Raw genomic sequence first — 20,278 nt, 5'->3', positions numbered from 1 at the left:
GATTGACCTCTTGGATCAATCGCAAATCTATATGTAAGTGCATCCTTGCTTAACTAACAATATTACAGACAGGTAGAACCTCACAATCTACTTTTGTGGCCTCTCATGTGTATAATGAAGCCAGCTAAGTGGCCAATGTTATGGCTGGTATTGCATGTCCCATCCAAAAGATGTCATGGACCTCTGATTTCCCCTTGAAAATTTGGATCTTTCAAATTTTGATGTAATAGGCTACCGCTATGTTAGACTATAATTTGCAGCAGCCCTTCTCTTCATCAAAAAGAAAAAAATAAAAGGAAAGGAAAACAACATGGGATATATTAAGCAAGTAGCCTCCAACTATGTAACTTGAATTATCATAGATCTTCAATTCCATGATTATAGACATGAAATATCAAACAGATGCATGCTGCCATATAATTCTACAAGTTCAATTTGCATGATAGGGTCATCTTATTAAATCTAAAATAATATATGATGTGTAGATTAAAGCTAATTTATCAGAATATTAAAGCTATAAGGAAAAAAAGTTCACCAGAAAGCTAAAATCATAAGGTATAACACTATCCATCAAGTGACCCCAGCAACAACATCAATTAAGTAGCATAGCAACATCATACCTTAAATTTAAACCTATAACAGTTAGATAGTGGAAGGTTTTTTTTTCAAGATACTACAACCATTAGGGAAAGCACTATCACTGAAAACCATCACCACTAATGTGCACAAAAAAGAAGCGTTTCTATTCAATTTGTTTACACATTTCATGGAACTACTTTATGAATCATATGAGTGAAAATATAGGTACAAGCATGGTATTCCGTACCGGCCCGAACCGGCCGGTACACTCCGTACCATACCATACCGGCGGGGAACCAGTTCGGTTCAAGTCGGTTTTTCGAAAAATGGCTTGAACCAGACCGAACCAGTCGATTCGGTATGGTATCGGCCCGAACCACCCGATACTGGATGGTTTAGTCCGGTACCGTGTAGTACGGTACCGGTTCGGTCCAGTTTGATTAGGTTTTCTTTCTTTTTTTTGGCCATTGGGTAGGATTTTTTTTAAAATTTTTTATTGTCGGTACGGTATGGTACAGTACGGTAGCGGCCAGCAATCGGAGTGGATTTCGGTACCGAGTCCGCGAACCTTAGGTACCAGTGTGCCCAACTGTACTTTGGACCGCCAAGATGAGACCTTACATGAGCATATGGTTTAGCATTTGGAACCAAAGTCAACCCAATCAATTATTTAACTTTGATTATATGCTTTAATTAAGTGTTACCCATGAATTGTCTGTTGACATGGCATGGCACAGCACAATACCTCTTTGTGCCAAATCCTTACCAGCAGAGGGCGATTGCATGGTATCAGCTACCTGCCGATATATGGCATTTTCCATGAGAGTGCATGCCAAACACTAGCATCTAGGATTTTAAAAACATGGTATAGGATCAGTATGGGAACATACATATCAGCCTATATTGAACCCATACAAATCCCTAAGGGCATCATCCCATGCTAGCCAAACTGTAAGTACATATAAAACCGTGTTGTGGTATGTGTGGTACTAACCCTCAACCATGATGAGCTTGTGCCATGGTCTTGAATCGCTTGGCTGGCAGAGCGTGGCACAATACATCCCATACCAGTGCTAGATTGACACATCAAAAGTTTATTTTACATGAAAAGAATTATTTTTATTAAATCACATAATTACTATTTCTAAGATACACCTTATACAGCACACCACACTGTACTGCATTAGACATCAAATGTTGGAGATGTAGACATCTTTATATGAATGAAAACACCTACACCAAACCAATGGTTAACTCACTTGAGGTAAAATTATGCAACAATTCTGGAACACACAGGCTGCTTTCAGGATAACAACAAATGCCTCTGACACTACCAAATAGATATAGAACTTCTATGGCAGCATCACGGCATAAAGAGCTGTCTGATAAGTGATAAGAGAGTGGATTATTTGCAGAAATGGTAATTCTTTATCTTAACATATTGTGCAAGACAGAAGAAGGAACATAAACATGCAAATCAGACATGCAAATATAATTGAAAGCATATATCAGCTACTCCTCCTTTATGAAGACAAAATACGCTTGAAGAAAACAGAATGATAGGAGTTTGGACTTTGGAAACCCATATATGGACATAGAGGCTGATTAGAAAGTAAAACTTATACTTGAGAGTATATCAGATTTTGACTTTAGATCATCAACAAACAGTTTCTAATTAACTTCAGTACCATGTTAAAATATGACCAAGCAAATAAAAGAAGACTAATAAATTTGAGAGGCAATGAAGAAAAAAACACGAAAGAAACAGAAGACTGGTAGGACAAGAGAAGAACAAGAGAGGAAAAAAGCTTCTGTACGGTTGGGTTTACTTTGGTTAATTATCTTTTGTTTTTGTACTTGGCCACTATAATCTGATGCAGTATGAGTATATTTTCATCCTGCAAACCTATATAGAATTATTATATTAAAAGAATTATGTACATGAGGCAATTTGAGGAAAAAAACATGTATCAGGAACACTATCAGCAGAAACAAATGCTGTTCATTCTTATTATTTCATGGTCCATGCATCGAGGGATGCGGAACATACCATGCTATACATGTTTGCTGATAAAGTATGGAACCCCATTATTATTTGGGGCTTGAATATTTATTTTTTAACAGCCTGACATAAGTTATTACTCCACACCACATAGCATACCAATATGACATGTAGCAATTATAGAATTGTTACCAAGGTTTTGAAAAATGCAGTATGGCTCCATAAACAGCATGATATGTACTGCAGTATATTCTGTACCAACACACCTGCCTCCCCCAACAAAAAAGAAGGGTCATATAAAGTATAAACACCTTAACGCTCAATACCAATCCATGCCAATTCAGGGCAATATGGGTCCACTCAGACCAGATCACCTGTGGAACCTCCATAGGGTTGCCAACCACTCTCCAGCCAGTGCAGGCTGATATGGGCAAGATTTCAAACCCCAGTTGAGGATGGTGCAAGCTTCAACGAAAATTTTCTTCTACAACAGTATCAATTTGATGTTATTAAGATTTCAAGTTGTTAATATAGTTCATTATCCTTGTATCAATGATGTGCAAAGATATGTTATGTATGACTGGTATAATTGTTGTGGAATATTATTATGGCAATGAATGTAGTCTATCAAGGCTATCTTTGTGCCCATTTGTGGCTTTTTGACAATGCATGCAGAGCTTGGGACAGTACAAATTGCATTCTAATTCACAACTTGACTGATAAGGTATAAAGCATAATAGTATAGACTTTAATCAATGTCTCATGCAATTGCTCTAAAATTTTAAAAAACAAATAAGATGAATGTCAACAATTTTCACATGCTGGTAGGTTATTTCTGAACTTCTAATGATTGAAGAAAATCATGGCACATCAAATTGGTGCACAGCAGCACTTGGACAGCAATACAACTTATTGTAATCATAGCAGATGCCCATTTGTTTCTCAGACACCAAGTGATCAAATTAACACATGCAAAGAAATTAATAGAATAATGATTACTAGCAAATAAGAATAAATTACAACAGAAATTACAGGAGAGTGACCAATTTCATCTTAACAACTTAGCTCAGTAACAAATACCTTGCGTATATTTTGAGGTGGGGACACAAACACCTTTCTTTGGTCTGTTGATGCAAGAGATGAATGCAAAGGAAGAACCCAATCAGATGACACTCCACCAAACCGGAATGAAGCTGTTAATTTATCAACCAGCAAGTCAATTTCTGCAACACCCTGTGGAGTACATCACAAGTCGGCAACCAGAGGAGAAAAAAGGTATAGAAAATAAATTGATATTGCAAAAGAAATTGATCAAACAGATACATATGGATTCCAGATAGCTTACAGGAAGAAAGACAAGAATGGCCCCCGGTGGATAATTTTCATCGATATAGGATATCAAATCTTCAAGAACATCGAAATCAATCACATCTTCGTTTAAGCGTTTCTGCATCAAAAAGAAAAATGGAGGTTATATTGGGCAAACTATAACATTGGAAAGATCACCAAGATGTAAGGTCATACAGTTGGTACTCACTAGATTCTGACGTGTTTGCTCACTGTAGCACTCAAAAAAATCTGGAATATAACAGGGATTAACATAGTCTTCAAAAAGTAGAGATTCATCACCCCAGGAAGATAAAACAAGATTCTTCTTTCCTCTGCGGTTATCCACAGAACTGCTACCAGGCTATCATAAAAGCAAAGGATTACAGCTTAGTTTAATTAAAAGGTCCAACATCTAATCATAATTTTCATATCAGAATTATGAAAGCAGTGCTCTAAGAATCATTGCAGTGACATAAAATCTTGAATGATTATAGAAAAAAAATCTAATTTAATATTAATTGAAATAAATCTCATGGCAAGTGTAGACTGAATCAGATCTGCACCTAAAGGTCTTTCTAATAGAGGAGAAAAGGCTAACTAGATTGTAGCTCAGAGGAATTGTTAAGCAGAATAAACCCTTGCTTCAGGCTCAAACTGGTAACAGTGCCACAAATTTCACCAATGTAAAAATTCTTTCCTTAGCATATGATGCTTGCTTGTGTTAAAAATTCTACTTCATGTATTTCTTACTCGACAATTCCTTAAGGAATTGCATTAAGAAACAGCGATGAACCAAGAAGTTGGCCAATTTAATATTTTTATGTTGTCCAAATAAAACATGGAAAATTAGATCCAGATGCCCTGGATCAAAATACTAGGGGAAAGTTGGTGACATCTGCAAGTTTCACAAGTTGAACAGCAACATTGGTTAAGTGTGGACCTGAGTGATGATGAGGAACCTGTTCACTCATATTCTGACACTAAACCCTTGGACGACTAATTGTCTAGAATTCTAGATCATCTCACGATACAAGTAGTGGTACTAATCCGAGTGATCATGCACCTGGTGGCCAGGAAAGTAGCAGTGGACATGAGGATGCATATGACTCATAGCCACATGGTCTGGGTCCATTCACCAACAAGTCTTATTTCACTCATGCCATGCAAAAGATGCAGACCAAGATGCATGACGTAAAGCCCACGAGGATATGATAGCATGTAGGAGATAGGCCCTTTGTAGTGGTTCAGGATCTGGCACTGTTGCAGCTGATGATAAAGCATGCAAAGGAGGCTTCCTGGATGTTTCGAGATACTAATTGTATGCCGGATACTATTTTGCACAGCTAGTGTAGAACCCATATGCATATCCTTCGTCGAAGGCATGGTATTCAAGTAACTACTACCCTTCATAGCCTCATCAACCAGATTAGGATCAGACTTTTGCTGCCATAATCTTCCTCAGGTCAGATGGCCAGTGCAGTATCAGACAAAAGATTGGTATCAGCATGACTATCCACGAGGCTCAGATTATTGAATACAAAGGTGGGCCAAGTATTTTGGTTGACGTCAAGTCCAAAGCCCAATCACGAATGAGATTCTGATGTCTATGAACAGCATAGACTAGAGCTGTCAACGGGCTAGGTCCAGGCCCGAGACCCGCGGGTATTTACACGACAGGTCCAAGTCTGGTACTAGCATCGGACCCGTTTACCCGAACCCGGATCCGATAAACCATAATGTAAACGGATAGGGTCTGGATATTTAATATCCAGACCCAATAGACCCGAGACCTGAATAATATGATATAATAATATTATATATATATTAAAAATATTTTGAGCCGTTGGATCTCTACCCAAGATTTGAATAATATAATATAATAATATTATATATATTAAAAATATTTTGAGCCGTTAGATCAGAGATCCAACGGCCTAAAATTCTTAAAGGGCAAAGAAGCCCTAGTTGATTGGGAGTCTAAGACCGTGATCCCAATTCCCACATCTCCATTCTCGGATTCTCCCATCCTTCTCTCTGTCTCTTTGTCTCCTCGACGGTGCCTCTCCCTCCCCTCCTCTCCCACTCCGGATGCCCTACCTCTCCCTCTCCACCGCAAGATCCGCTCGCCGACGGCCGAACCCCGACACCAAGGCTGTGGACGGAGGAGATCCTCTCCCTCTCTCTGTCTCTCAGTCTCCCTCTCTCCCTCTCTATCTCCTGCTCTCCCTCTCCGCCGAGATCCCTCCGCCGAGATCCGATCTCTCCGACGGTGCCGACCCTCCCTCTTCTCCTGCTCCCGACTTCCTCTCCCTCTCCGCCAAGATTCGATCTCCTCTCTGCCTCTCCCCCTCCACCGCTGCCTTCCACGACTCCGCCACTCCACGCCCCTTTCCTCTGCCTCGCATCGTCTCCGCCGCCATCCGAGCCACCTCTCTCTCTCCACCGCTGCCCTCCGTCGAGATCCGATCTCTCCGCCGCTGCCCTTCATCGTCCTAACTTTCTCTCCCTCTCCGTCGCTCGTCGGACCCCGACACAAAGGCTGCCTCAGTTGCTGAGATCCGTTGCGCCCATTAGGTATTTTTTTGAGACTTTGAATATGAGTTTTGGGTCTCGGAACTGGGTCCGGATACCCAGGACCTATTAGGGTCGGGGTTTGGTACTTCAAGGCCAAACCCGTCGGATATTCGGATCCGGATCCCGATCCGGTAACTAAGATCAGGTCCGGATTTAGATATCCAGGTTTCGACCCGAACCCGACCCATTGATAGGTCTAGCATGGACACTCCACGAGGAACTAGATGTCAATATATATTTTATAATTCAAATCTATATGATATATGTATTTTCAAGCAAACATCTATACATTGTCTATTTTTATTTATTACAATAGCATCCATCAAGCAATCATACAGTCTCCCAACACCAATATGAAACAAAGTAACATTAAAAATTTAAAACAACATTAAATTCAAAATTCCAATATCTTTAAATCTTAAAATAACCATAACAACCAAAAAAATGAAAAAATAAAAACAAAAAATAGTGAATCAGTACTATTATTGATATGCTTCTTCATACCAAATGTTGGTATAGTATGATACTAGAACATACCAGCCTAATACCAAATTGGTGATGTACTCAATACCAAGATTACAACCTTGATCCTAAGCTAGGATTTAAACATGGTCTCAAATCCCAAAAAATATTCCACATGACTCCTGGATAGAATACCATCTTGAGTGTCAAAATAGGATCATCACCCCATTGTCCCAAAATACCGACTAGCACGTCTTCGAACATCCCCTATTCCAAGCATCGAGATGGGGCGGGCTGGCAATGCGGCCCATTCCATGGGCAAACTAGGACAGCCCTGTTCCATCGAATTTAAAACCTTGGTTTCAAATACTAGTGCGATGGTGGGATATAGGGCCAGGCACCGACAAGACAGGACATCCACCTCCCAAGTATCAGTAGGAGAGACATCCCATTCCATGGAAAATCATGACTGCCCCATTATATGGTATTTAAAACCTTGGTTATAAGACTGGACATGGCTCTTAGGTCGTCCCAGCTCCAAATTACACTTTTGGATGAACGCACTGAAGTTAATCATTAAGTTAGGGGGAGGAGGTCAAGTTAGGTGGTGAAAGTAGACGATTATTACACAGGCTTTTATATGTTTGGTCTGAACCTAGTTGGGGTCAATATTCAAAACAAGAACTAATAAATAATAAGCCAAACATGTAGATGTTATTGCCACTTAACAGCCAATAAGGCATGGCCTCACACTTTCGGTAAGAAAAGGTACTCATGGAGCTGATATTCAGATGTGTGCTCATGATACCTTCATTAATGTCTTTCTTTTGCCTTTATAACTATGTTACTTCCTGCAGCTATATCCCCCATGGAATGATGCAGCCATCTTTATGGATCTGCAGGTCAATTACTACTAGATCTACATACTGTTCTAAATATTAGATCGGTGATAAATCCCTCACTCCTAAGACCTGGAGCATGCATAATCCAAATCACTGTTTTACAAGCCGCAGCAGCCAGTTGAACCGGTTTGACCTGTCAACCAGTGAGGTCTGCTGTCTGACTGCCCTACACCGCGACATACGTAGGATAAACCAGCTATTTTCTGATCTAGGCCACCAGTTTCATCAGGTGATTTAAGAATTTAACCATTAGGGTTTCACATGAACTGGCCAATTTTAGTTATATATAAGATATATCATCAGAAACAGCATTCATGTTTAACAATTACAAGAGTTAGTTCAAGAGTTGGAACCTCGCCATTCCCTGTCAACCACACCATGCTCCATCCTGAACCTCAAATTCCAACTGATAACAGTAGCCCCTGAGTACTCACTCTTTTGCTTCTATCTCTCTTCCTTATTGTTCTAGCTCCATAAGCTCCCGATCTCAAGCTCTGGTCAACGAGAGGCATCTCTCTCCCTCCTTAAATCTTTTGTCAATGCTCATTCATTTTAAGGCCCTTGGGCCAATCTTTTATTTGCTTTATTACTTTTATCTTTCTTCTAATAATCTTCTGTCAAGGAGATCGTGGTTGAAAGAGATTTCAACTTGGATATTGGCTTGGCAGATTCAAGGGAATCCTTCTACCCTCCAGAAGGAATTGGAACAAGGGAAGGTTAGGAGTAGATTTAAAAGGTTTATTCGAAAGATTGTGTTACACATTCCTTACTCATTTCACCATTTGATATAAAAATATATATAATGGAATGCACCATTCTGATGCCATTTGATTAAAACAGGGCCCATTTTTAGTAAAACAAATTTTTTATTGCTAAAATTCACCCAAATACTTCAGATATTTATTAAGGCACGATAAATCATGGTTCATTTCCGATTGACCTGACTGTTGGACCAGTGATCAATAACGCATCACTTTTCTGGTTCAGATAACAGCCTGGGATTAAAAACATTAATCCAAATGTTAGGTAGTACGGTAAACCACTAAAACAGAACAAAGGCATCACCAAACAACTGGCATACTTTAAGAGTTCATATACATGTACCAGGACATGTACCAGTCACTGAAGAGATACATGGCACCTAATAATACCAGACAGTGTGCTAGTTTGCTTACTAGTGAACATACTGATCCAACTAAAAATATTAAGAAAATAAAGAATCATCCAAAAAAATCACAAAAAAATAAAACTGGTTGTAGGAAAATTAGTAACTATAAAACAATATTTATTTTTTTCTTTTGTGATGAGCAAAGATTTGAATATCAGTACCATGTCGTGCAATACATGCAGGGGGAACAGCATAACTTCAACACTGAGACATAAATTACCACGAGATAAAGTTTTGAAAATATTTCACAGCCAGCAATTAACCTCTCAAAACCATCAATGGCTTTATATATCAAAATTAAACCAGGGAGGGCCAACACATGCATTGAGTCCACTAACCATGTCGGAATTGACAGGTATTTGGTTCCATCAAGAATTTCTTCAGCCAAGCAATAACTAATAAGAATATTCTTAGCAGCAAAATAGTTCAAGATTAGAGCAGTATATGCATTCAAAGATCTTATAAGTTGCAACTACATCTATGTTCCTACTGCAACGAAGAAACTGACCTTTCCTTTATTCGGCATCAAAAATGTTCCTGATGCAGGAGAATCTGAAGGAAGATGATATTCAAGTTTTTCATAAACATCCTCGAGAAAGTAAGTTGAAACAGGATGTGTTCTCCCTTCCGCAGTGATTACAGGGCAATCTCCAAAATACCTCGAAAACAAACTCGAATCGACTGTTGCAGACCTAGATATAGAGCGAACATATAAATAAAATCATTAAAATCTATGCACAGTTGTCCAGTATCTGTCAGAAAATTGGGTGCGCAACATATATTTTGTTCAAAACGAAGATAAAGATAAAGAAAGAAAAGGCTTAATTGTCAGTAAGTACATGAGAACCACTTTCAATTTTTGCCTTCTATGAGAAGCTTGCCTCCCAATCAGGTCTTTCAGAACAATGAGCAAAAAGTCCCCCTGTCAGAAGGCCAAAAAAAGGAACTAGCAGCTTGAATGTTAAACATAGCATACTACTGTTTTGACCAATAAGATGGTACCCACTCAAATATGTCATTATACACAGGCTTTCCTAAACTTCTTGATGCATGGAGCAACCTTGAATATAGCATCAAATTTAAATAAATGATAGCTGAAAAGCAGTTAGATTGCAATTCTCTGAGCAGCGATTCATGAAGACAGCTGAAAGCTTCAAGAAAAATGAAGATGTATGATCATTCACTGCCAATGCAAAATTAACAAAAAAAGAGTACATGTTATGGAAAGCATAATGAGAAACCCACAAGTCAACTCAGAAACGGGTAAATTGGCACAATAGAAACTTAAAACTGTAATAGACTTTTGAGAATTGAAGATACCATTATGATAATAGTTAACAATATACTGCAAGGTATACTGATAAAATTTATTTTAAAAAAAACTACTCCAAATTTTGTTTGCTTGAAAGAAAGATACATCTTTGTAAAAACAAAGCTTTCCATAAACTAAGTTATTATAAGAACGAATTTAGATATTTAAAGTTATTTCTTCAAGGAATATGAAGAAAAAAATAACTACCAAGTGAAGGCTATTAGTTTTTGGACATGCTTGGAATTAATGCAGCCTTGCGTCAGATGTAGACTTGGTTGTCACATATAATATCATTGTCATATTGCAGAACATAAGGTTGTCACTCTGGAAAAGAACAAACAATGCCCGCATACCATCTCACTCTTCTAGGGGCCAGTTCCTAAACAACGTGCCATGGCATTCTCACTGATTCAAATTCTCACTTAAACAAAGATTGCCCAAACTTTTATTGCCTCTGCCATCATTGTTGCCTAGAGACTCCAACTTTTTGGGTTTTTTGATGTGCCGAGCACTTGGACACTAGGAGCATCTCATGACACTCTTTCATATTTCATACCATCCTATCATGATGTCACCGTTATTACATGTCTAACTTTGGCACTTCTATATGAAGGTTGTCAAGCCTAATGTAACAAGTAGCAACCATTTATCAAATCTAGTTAACATGTTAGGTGTTGTTCATTGTTCAACACATGCATATGTAAATACACATATACAAATACACATATATGAAGCGAACATGTCAGATTCCTCTGGACTCCCTTGTCACACGTCCAGGCAACATTGCCTGCAATGCATACCTACCATCCCCCTCAAATATTTCATACTCTATATATGCTAAGCCCCTACAATGCACTAATTTTGGATTCTCCTCCTAGTTTTGCACATAATCACATCTAGATATGCTCCTTTTAACATTCTCATTATGGACTCCTTTCTAGATTTGCACATAACAATGTCCAGCTTTTCTCCTGCCCACACTGAATATCCGATTGTTCTTTCTTCCTTTGTATCATTTGGTAATAGTAAGCAAAGCCAAAAGAGTACAATATAGAATATTCAAACATGCAATTAGATAGACATGTAAGAAGCACCACGATCACAGTAAAACAATAAGAGATTAAGAGAGACTTACCAAAAGAGATCGTTCATGTACTTCATCAACTATGACATGTGTGATACCAGCCAAGTCCTTATTTCCCTGTGAGTTTGCATGAATGATAGCACATGTTATACTAAATTTCACATACATAAAAAGTTTGCACATGTTCCCCAGTATAAGAATAATAGAAATCTACAATGAGATGTAAACGGTCATCTTGATGAGTGACAGTTTTGATGCCCAATTCATCCAAATTAATAAAGCAATATATAAGACAGCAATGATAAAGCTAGGCCAGAATGGATAAAGTGAAGAAGCACCTCAATAGTGTTATAATACCAGTTGTTGAAAAGAAGGCAACCGTAATGCTAAATCTTCTTTACTGATCATTATACACACAGCAAAGAGTAGCATAAGGCTGCCAACAAAAATATAAGCTTAGTGGGTCATGATGTCCAAAATAATAAGGATCTGTGAGTGCACAAAGTTCGGATGTGAAACAAGCACACAAGATTGTTCATCCCTATCGGCATGCCTGGATCAATGGGCATGGAAGGAAACCCTTCCTGAATTTCAATATCCTTGTTCGCTATACCTGCCCGACCACCGTCCAATCACATGGATAAAAAAACCTGCACCAGCTTCTATTCCACTTTCAGATCTTTCTTTACTTAAAAAAGTTCCTATGTTGTTGAAACAAATGAAATATAGGAAATGCAAAACCAAGCACCTAACTCAGATCTTTTTCTTTTCCTCTTGAAAGCCAAATCCAACATGTTTTCTGCCACATCAAGGCCCTTTAATGAGGACGCAAGAAATAAGCCTTGATACCAAATGGAAGAAAAGCAAGATGTGCTCCCTCCCTTCCTGGATCTCCTCCCCCATGACTGGCTTCTTTTTCAATTTCTCTTTGCATCTATACTTTATAGCATCAATGGGATTTTGGCAACTCAAGTTCTCTCAGTCAGCTATAACCAGTATGACGTATTCTACTCTAATTGCAAATTTAGACAATTTCCTTTTTCTTTATATATGTGTGCCTACCCCCTTTACTCTTTCTTCCCCTCATCAAGATTAGTAGCATTCCTTTTTTATTCTCTTTTTGTACCAGTACAGGAAGAGATTTGTACAAGCACCCAAAAAGACAGAGAGAGCTCTGTTACTCTAACACTTGCAAATAATAGTAATGTCATATGTCTGATTTCCAGAATCATGGCATCACAAGTCTTCCCTCCCATATGGGTTTAAAGTATGGTTCGCCGTACCGGACCGAACCGCCCAGTACGGGGCGTACCGAGCCGGACCGGTCCCTTACCGGTCCGGTTCGGGCCCATACCACCCGGAACCGGGTGGTACGGCTCGGTTCTGGACCGGTTCAAGGTGAACCGAACCGTACCGCCCAGATTTTGCAACCTGGAGTTGCTGGATGTGCGCCCCTCTGTTAGTCAAGAATCAGGCTGTTAGACCATTAAGGACATGCTAATATATTGAATTTTAATCCTTCTATCTATATTTGTAACATATAAAAAACAATGAAAAATAATACAAATAAAAATTTAGCATCAAATTCCATCACACACATTCAAATCACTCTAACAAGATCATATTAACAAAGAAAAATAGTACAAGCTGACATAGGATCATGCAAATAAAGAAAAATATTATGAGCTCATACAAATTATTTCGTGATCTCTAACGTTATTCTGACACCCTCCCTCAAATTGAAGTTGGTAATGGAAGTGCCAGCTTGAGTTTAGAAACACCAATTGATCACTGCCACTAGCTTAGTTCGTCGCTACAACTGAAGATGCCTGCTGTACGAAGCTCACAATCTGGAATGTCTGCATGAATTTGGATCACCATCCTCATTACTTGTCAAACTAGACACTAGATGCACGTGTGAGCTGCAATTCATGCCAAATATCAAGGCAATCCTTCCAATCAGTCTAGTGATAACAGACTTCTGCATTTCACCCTTAAGATTCACTGCAGCTCTACCCTATGCAGCCTGAAGCATCTTACGGATCAGATTTTGCTACTGACATATTTGGATGGACTCCTCCACAACCGTATCATCATCTCGAAGATACTTCTCAGAGTCAGAATTTTAGCGAGAGGTCTGAGATGTCTTACAATCCAGAGAGGATGCCTTATGGGATGATGAATATTCGAGAGTACGGTGCAGCTTGGCTAGAAGATTGGACTGATATCCCTTCAGACTATGTTGATGATCCAGACATCTACGAGCGTCACAGACACTCGACAAGAAATTAAATGCAAAATACATCTTAAGGTTCGTATATCAGTTATTGCGCTTTGTACTTAAATATTTAGATACATTTTAATGCGTATTTTATATATTTTTTCTTTAGTTTTCAGATGACATAGTTGAAATATAATGTAAATAAATATATATTTGAAATTTTGGATCAAAAGTCTTTGTACCGCAACCTAACTCCAAATTGAATCCAAATATGTCAATAATATGCAATATAATGCCATATTGAAGTTGTATTTATCAATTATTAACTTCAAAAATCCAAAGAAAAAAAAATTAAAAATCGAAAAAAATATTGTGTACCGGTACCGGACCGGTACGCCTAGGCTTACCATGTGTCGGTATGGTACGGTACCGGTACCATACCGTACCGGTCCGGCACCGACACGCCGTCCGGTATCGATACAGCGAACCTTGGTTTAAACATTTAAAAGAGCAGATTTGTGATCACTAAAACTCATAGAACATATTTCCTAGTTTTATTGCAAGTCCAAAATGCTATCCACTTTCCCTTTCGCCAACATGTGCATCAACCCTTGCTGATGTCCAACAACTTACACAAGTTGTCCAAATCGGACCTTTTCTTCACTTTAATGATATGATAAGTTTTGTTATATTTTGATAGGAGAAAAATCATGCATTTGACCTATGGTTTGCTAAATCGGGCCGAACCGCCCAATTCACCCCGATCGAGCCGAACTGGTGCGGGACTGAGTTGGTTTGGCCCAATTTTTCAAAACTATCCCCCGAACTGCCCATACTGAGGCATACCGTCTCCATACCATACTGAACTGAAGCATATTGACCTATGCCGAGATAAAGATTGAAAAAATGATTTAACTCAATCTGCTGACTTGAATTGAACCGCCCAATTCAACCGTAGCAAGCCAAACCGGCCACGATCGGTACAGATCCCGGTACCAATTCTGCGAACTTTGCTTTGGCCTTCATAACCATGCCTATTGTGGTCTACTATTTTCTAGAGAGCAAACGTGCATGGTATTGTTAGAAGAAAAAGACTACAATCAGGACCACTGGCAATACATAACATTTCCTCAAGTTCCAAAATGTATATTTCCATATCTAGAATATGCAAAAGAACAAGAAGAAAATCTAATAGAAATCAAGCTGGGCTTAATTTTCAATCTGAGATTTAAAATTATTTGCATAAAGAATAAAGCTACCAATAATAATAAAAAAAAAATGTATGGCAAACCTTATTAAAGGTAGTAGTGATAGGTTTCCAGCAAAGATTGTTGTGCCAGTACTAAGATCCATACCAATAGCCCAACGACATGATTCACCCTCATGTCATTCCATGCTAGGCCCATACCAATGCATCAAAGAGGTCAGGGGAGAAGGATAATAGGAGAGATGAAGAGAGAGAGAGAAGGGGGGAGGGAGGGAGAGGGAGGAAGAAGGCCAAGAGTGCGGCCTGACATGACAGAGAGGATAGGAGCAAGGGAGAACAAGGAGAGAGGAAAAAAGAGAGGTGGAGGGAGCGAGAGGGAGAGATGGAGGGTGGTGGATGGCTAGTAGAGGCCGTCGAAGGGCCACGGAGGGCCGAGGGGGGGTATGGAGGGCAGAGAAGGACGGCGAAGGGGCTCCACCCTCTAGTTCCCCTACTTTATTCAAAAGAGGGGTCTCTGAGAGGGGCCCTCTTTTTATTTCAAATTATTTAAGGAAAGTCAGCAAACCTCCTCTTGCCAACTTCACTTATTTTTTTTTCAAAATAAAAATATATATTTTTTATTTTAAAAAATTTAAGTGAAGACAACAAGAAGATTGCCGACTTTACTTAAATTCTTCGAAATTAAAAAGAGGCCCCCCTCCGGGACCCTCATTTTGAATGAGACAGGGTAATCAAAGGGCAAAGCCCCTCCTCCGCCCCTTTGCGGCCCTCCACCAACCATCTGCGACTCCTTCATCAGCTTCTCGATTTGAAGGCTAGAAGCATCCCAATCCACTGCCAATATGGCTCAATACACCTCAAATTGGGCAATTTGGGATGGTTCCACCGGCCTTGGTTTCCAATAAACACAAACTATCTATATCAGAGAGAGGGAGACTAATTAGTATACCTTCTCTAGAGCCCTTGTTGATCCGTGGAAACTAAAGATTCGCCCTATGTTTGTGATATGAGGACCACATAGGATTTTGCTCATTTTCATAGTGCATTTTACAATAATATGTTTAGCTTACATTGTCATAAATAAACATACATTTTTATATCAAGTGTTTCAAAAGGTGCATTTATTTTTGCAAACCACCCCATCCCCCTCACAAAAAAAAAAAATGGAGACACAAACAAACATGTGCACATAAACATGTAAGAATGCACATCCATGTGCACGCGTGCACACATCCACAACCTACACATGCACACTCAAGCAACTCACCCCTCCCCCCCTCCCAAAAAAAAAAAAAGGCACCACCACCTGCACACCCCAAACACATATGCAAGCACATGCAAAAAAGAAACATTGGAACACTCTAGTTTTGCAGTCAGGTCTCTCTCTCGAAGACACCAAGATCAATGATGACAGACTAATAAGATTGTTCAGATCTACATTAAATCTGTCGAGAAAACAAATGCAATTATTTTGTTACAAATACTGGAAACTGTATTGTAAAGCAATATACAGAAGGCCAGGCAGAATTCATGACTAACGTAAAAAATTTACATCTAATGGATGTAAACAGTACAATAGATCATAAATGCAATGAGCAAAACTTACTGCCAACTTTCTAAGAAGGATGCCTGTGGTACAAAAGAGAAGTCTTGTTTTCTCATTCCTAGAACAGTAAATAAAAAAACATTTTCAGAATATGTGATTTCTTCCAACAGTTTGTGTATATACATTGAGCACACAAAATGAAATGTGATTTCTACATTATATGGACACAGGTTCTTGTTGTTAAATATAACTGCATATCAAAGCATCAAATCTTTTCAATATCTAACAATTTCTTCTGATGGAATCATGGAACCACGTCCATGTGTCATGCCAATGTCTAGGTATAGTTGTGGGGTACAGGTAATTTAGGCTACAGATTACATAGGTGTCTGTGTGCATGTCATGGATGCTGATTTACAAAAATTTCATACTGCGATACCTGGCACTATCAAGGCGAACTTGATAACCAACTAATGAATCATTACTACCAGGTGAGGACTCGCATCGCTCATCTGACACTCTTTCTGCCACAGAGATGGCCTACAAAAACATGTAGCAGAAACCTGGTATTCGTTCTCATATATAAAGACATTTCAACGCAATTAACAGATAAAATACTAATATGACCAAAACATAATTACATAAATAAGAGCAATAAGGATACTAATGCCTTGGCAATATTAACCTTATGAGTTTCAACTTGAAGACAATAAGCCCTTTCCAAAGCATCACACGGAATACTCTTTTGAAGTATCAATACTAAAGAGGATACCATGTGTTGTCCTCTTAAGAGGAGCATACTATTCATAGGTCTCTAGGTTAACATCCACCTACCAATGGATTGATCAGTGGACTTCATCACAAAACATTTTCAACATTACTACCTAGATATTATTAGATTTTCCAAACTCTAGCATACTATCAACTTGAGAATGCTTTGGAAAGAGTTATTTGGCTTCACACATTAATATAGATGAGGTGAATTGTGGTTTGATCTCACATCATTATCTTTTTCTCCAATTAGAGAGCAGAAATAGTTTTCGACATCTGTTATAATGTTGTATATGATTATTCTTCTTACATACCAACAGTTGTTAGTCTTAGCTCGTTGGCATCCCACTCCAAAGGGCTTGTCTTTTAGGGAGGTCAAGTGTCCAAACCCTGGTGGTGGCACATTACAACCATATTTCCCAAAAAAAGGGAAAAAAAAAGAAGAAAAAGTAATCTTCATATATATAATATTCTTGAGTATAGTGTTTGACGCGCGCATATGACATAATCTATTAGAAGCATATATTAGGCTCTCTTCCATCACATTATGACTCCAACATTTAGCACCTAAGGTCCTACATAAGAATGAAAAAAAAAAATCTTGAATGCATGGAACAAATTGTCAGGGAAAAAAGAAGAAGAAAGCCACAATTTTAAAAGCATATTAATATCATGAAGAAGATTTTGAATTCATTAGGAGATTCTTTATTCATAAAATAGAATAATATTTTAAATGCAGCTAATAGAATTATATTTCATTATTACTATTGGAATCCAAAACTAGCCCACAAAATTTAGTATTAACCATAAAATATTAACATTATTTACTTAACCAAAAAAAAAAAAAAAACATAAAACAGAAATGAAATGATTAATATGTCTACAAGTGTTCTCAAAATGTTGACGCATCATTGTCTGTTAGTCTGTAAATAACCATATAGATAATTTGCACATAGGAACCGAACTAAGCAACAATAGAATGTAAGTATTCTACAAGAAAAATTAAAGAAAATCATAAATATAGTAGTTTGCTGATGATCCATTATCTAACCACTGGTCCATTCCAGAAAGCAATTACAAGCATGCTAACAACGATAGTTGCAAGTTCAGTTCTCCAGTACAATTTGACTAAAGGTAAAGATGTAGAGTTTGAAAAAATATGGAGAATCCACTAGAAGTTTACAAGAATTTTGATTGCCAAAACATAGAGACATTAACAAAAATAAACTAAGATACTTGCTGTATTTGTAACATATTCAGCATATTTGTATTTTGTTCATGTAAAAATGAGCATGTAGGACAAGAACAACAGACAGCAAATAAACCACCATCACCAGCAACTTATAATGCCACTAATCTGTAATTTACTAATGTTTCCTAAACCAGTCATCAATAGTTTATTGAATTGCTAAAATTGTGAATAACTGTATGATAACCCAGAATGATTCAGAGATTCATTCAGCCAAAGCAAGGACATGGGGAATAAATTTAAGAATTTTCCGATAATTGAGACAATATTGTCATTACACCAATAGATACAAGATAGGATACCATGTAGAAATGTATCTCAGTATTGGCAAATCATAATTGCCAGAAGAAGCAGGTGGCTGGCTTTGCTTATAACACATAAAATAAATGAAATGAGAATCATCATGTAGATCCTGTCTAAGCACATGGTATCATTCTATGTGTAGACATCAAGACTAACATCTCCAAGAGTAAATCATTTTAAGGCAAAAAATCAAAGTTCATTTCAACCATACTGCATGATAAGGAAAAACCACACCAAAGCATATCAACCAATATCTAACATATGCATGTTAAAAATACATTCGAGTCAAACAAGAAATATAATGGGGATTAACCATACTGCTAATCTCCTGGGTTGTGTGCACACTATGTTACAACATCCACCTAGCCCCGAGTTAATCATGTCATCCAAAATAAATTGCGGAACCTGCAAGTGTTAAGTGGTTAGAAAATGATCAGTATAATCTTCTGCAAGAGAAGTAACACACCCCCCCCCCCCAATAAATGAAAAGACTAAGTACAACAGGCAGAAGGCTTTAATTCTAGTGGGAAGTGGGTAACATAATCTTTGTAATGTTACTTTTAAAGTTGTGATAGTGATATTAATCATGGTACAAATCCTTGAGTGAGAGGATTTTTTTTTTCCCCAAAAGAGGCATCATAAAGCAAAGAAACTATAATTATTTTATAGTTGTGAAGAGGCATATCTTATTCGAAAAATTCCACATAACACTTTGCTATAGAACTGAAAATTTAGTAGAGTGGGGGGTATGCCATTTAACTGGAGGAGGCACATGATTAGATATTATAGGCCAAATAATTACAAGAATTTCTCTGAACAATACAATTACAACATTGTCACTTCACCTGGTAGGGTTAAAACAAGGTTTGCAATACCGGTTTTGATACTCATACAGGTACCATGTTGGTATAATGCCAGTATTAGTTCGGCATATCGACACTCTATACACCCCAGTACAAAATATCAGTTCAGTACCAATATGGCACAATATGCACTGTACATGGCAGGACAACTGGCAGAGCGAATCTTGGGCTAAATATTGGCTCTTCTTTGTTACTTGATCAATATTTGGCATGGTGATATTACACAAGGATCCTTTTCCAAGCTACTGAATGGAGACCAACAATAGGTATAGACTAGTAGTTGAAACAATGAAGAGAAATACCCAAGCAACACAGAAATCTTGCAAAATTTGTTATTGTTCCTCAGCCTGGCAGCTTTGATGGTGCTAGTTGCGAAAGGAGAAAATACATCAGCCGTGTGATTTCCATGTTAGACAAGGATTCTTAACAATAAATTGTCAATTAGAAGTTAGAACCATACTAAACTTCTGACAAAGGTTTCATGTGTCATCTATTTTGCTCTTAGGAATCAATAGTCTGCACTATCTATCATGAACACGCTTACCATCCATCAGCATAAAAAACATGCCCAAACTTGTTGGTGGATACCGTGAAGGCATGTTACCAAGACCCATATCTTTCTGATAAACCTCTCTATATAGTTCTTTTAAAATTGAAAAAAATATGTTCCTAACTTTTACACCACATGTTGCATTCTAACATCATA

The 20,278-nt window shown here is 38.1% G+C and overlaps 1 protein-coding gene across 2 annotated transcripts in view; it reads right to left on the bottom strand.

Moving 5' to 3' along the window:
• LOC105051879 (DExH-box ATP-dependent RNA helicase DExH7, chloroplastic) overlaps nucleotides 1-20,278 on the bottom strand; it is a 60,764-nt gene that overhangs the window by 27,479 nt on the left and 13,007 nt on the right. For both annotated transcript variants that reach the window (XM_019852894.2, XM_019852890.2), the window contains exons 11-19: nucleotides 19,028-19,114; nucleotides 16,826-16,926; nucleotides 16,447-16,504; nucleotides 11,464-11,529; nucleotides 9,856-9,938; nucleotides 9,525-9,708; nucleotides 4,119-4,271; nucleotides 3,927-4,028; nucleotides 3,662-3,814 (exon numbers count right to left, since the gene is read on the bottom strand). In XM_019852894.2, coding sequence (XP_019708453.1) covers nucleotides 3,662-3,814; nucleotides 3,927-4,028; nucleotides 4,119-4,271; nucleotides 9,525-9,708; nucleotides 9,856-9,938; nucleotides 11,464-11,529; nucleotides 16,447-16,504; nucleotides 16,826-16,926; nucleotides 19,028-19,114 — 987 coding nt within the window. The remainder of the gene's footprint in view (nucleotides 1-3,661; nucleotides 3,815-3,926; nucleotides 4,029-4,118; nucleotides 4,272-9,524; nucleotides 9,709-9,855; nucleotides 9,939-11,463; nucleotides 11,530-16,446; nucleotides 16,505-16,825; nucleotides 16,927-19,027; nucleotides 19,115-20,278) is intronic.

The sequence above is a fragment of the Elaeis guineensis genome, chromosome 9 (assembly GCF_000442705.2).
Source record: "Elaeis guineensis isolate ETL-2024a chromosome 9, EG11, whole genome shotgun sequence".
Classification (NCBI taxonomy): Eukaryota; Viridiplantae; Streptophyta; class Magnoliopsida; order Arecales; family Arecaceae; genus Elaeis; species Elaeis guineensis.
Note: the sequence above shows the minus strand (reverse complement) of the source record. Positions and strands in the feature narration are given on the sequence as shown.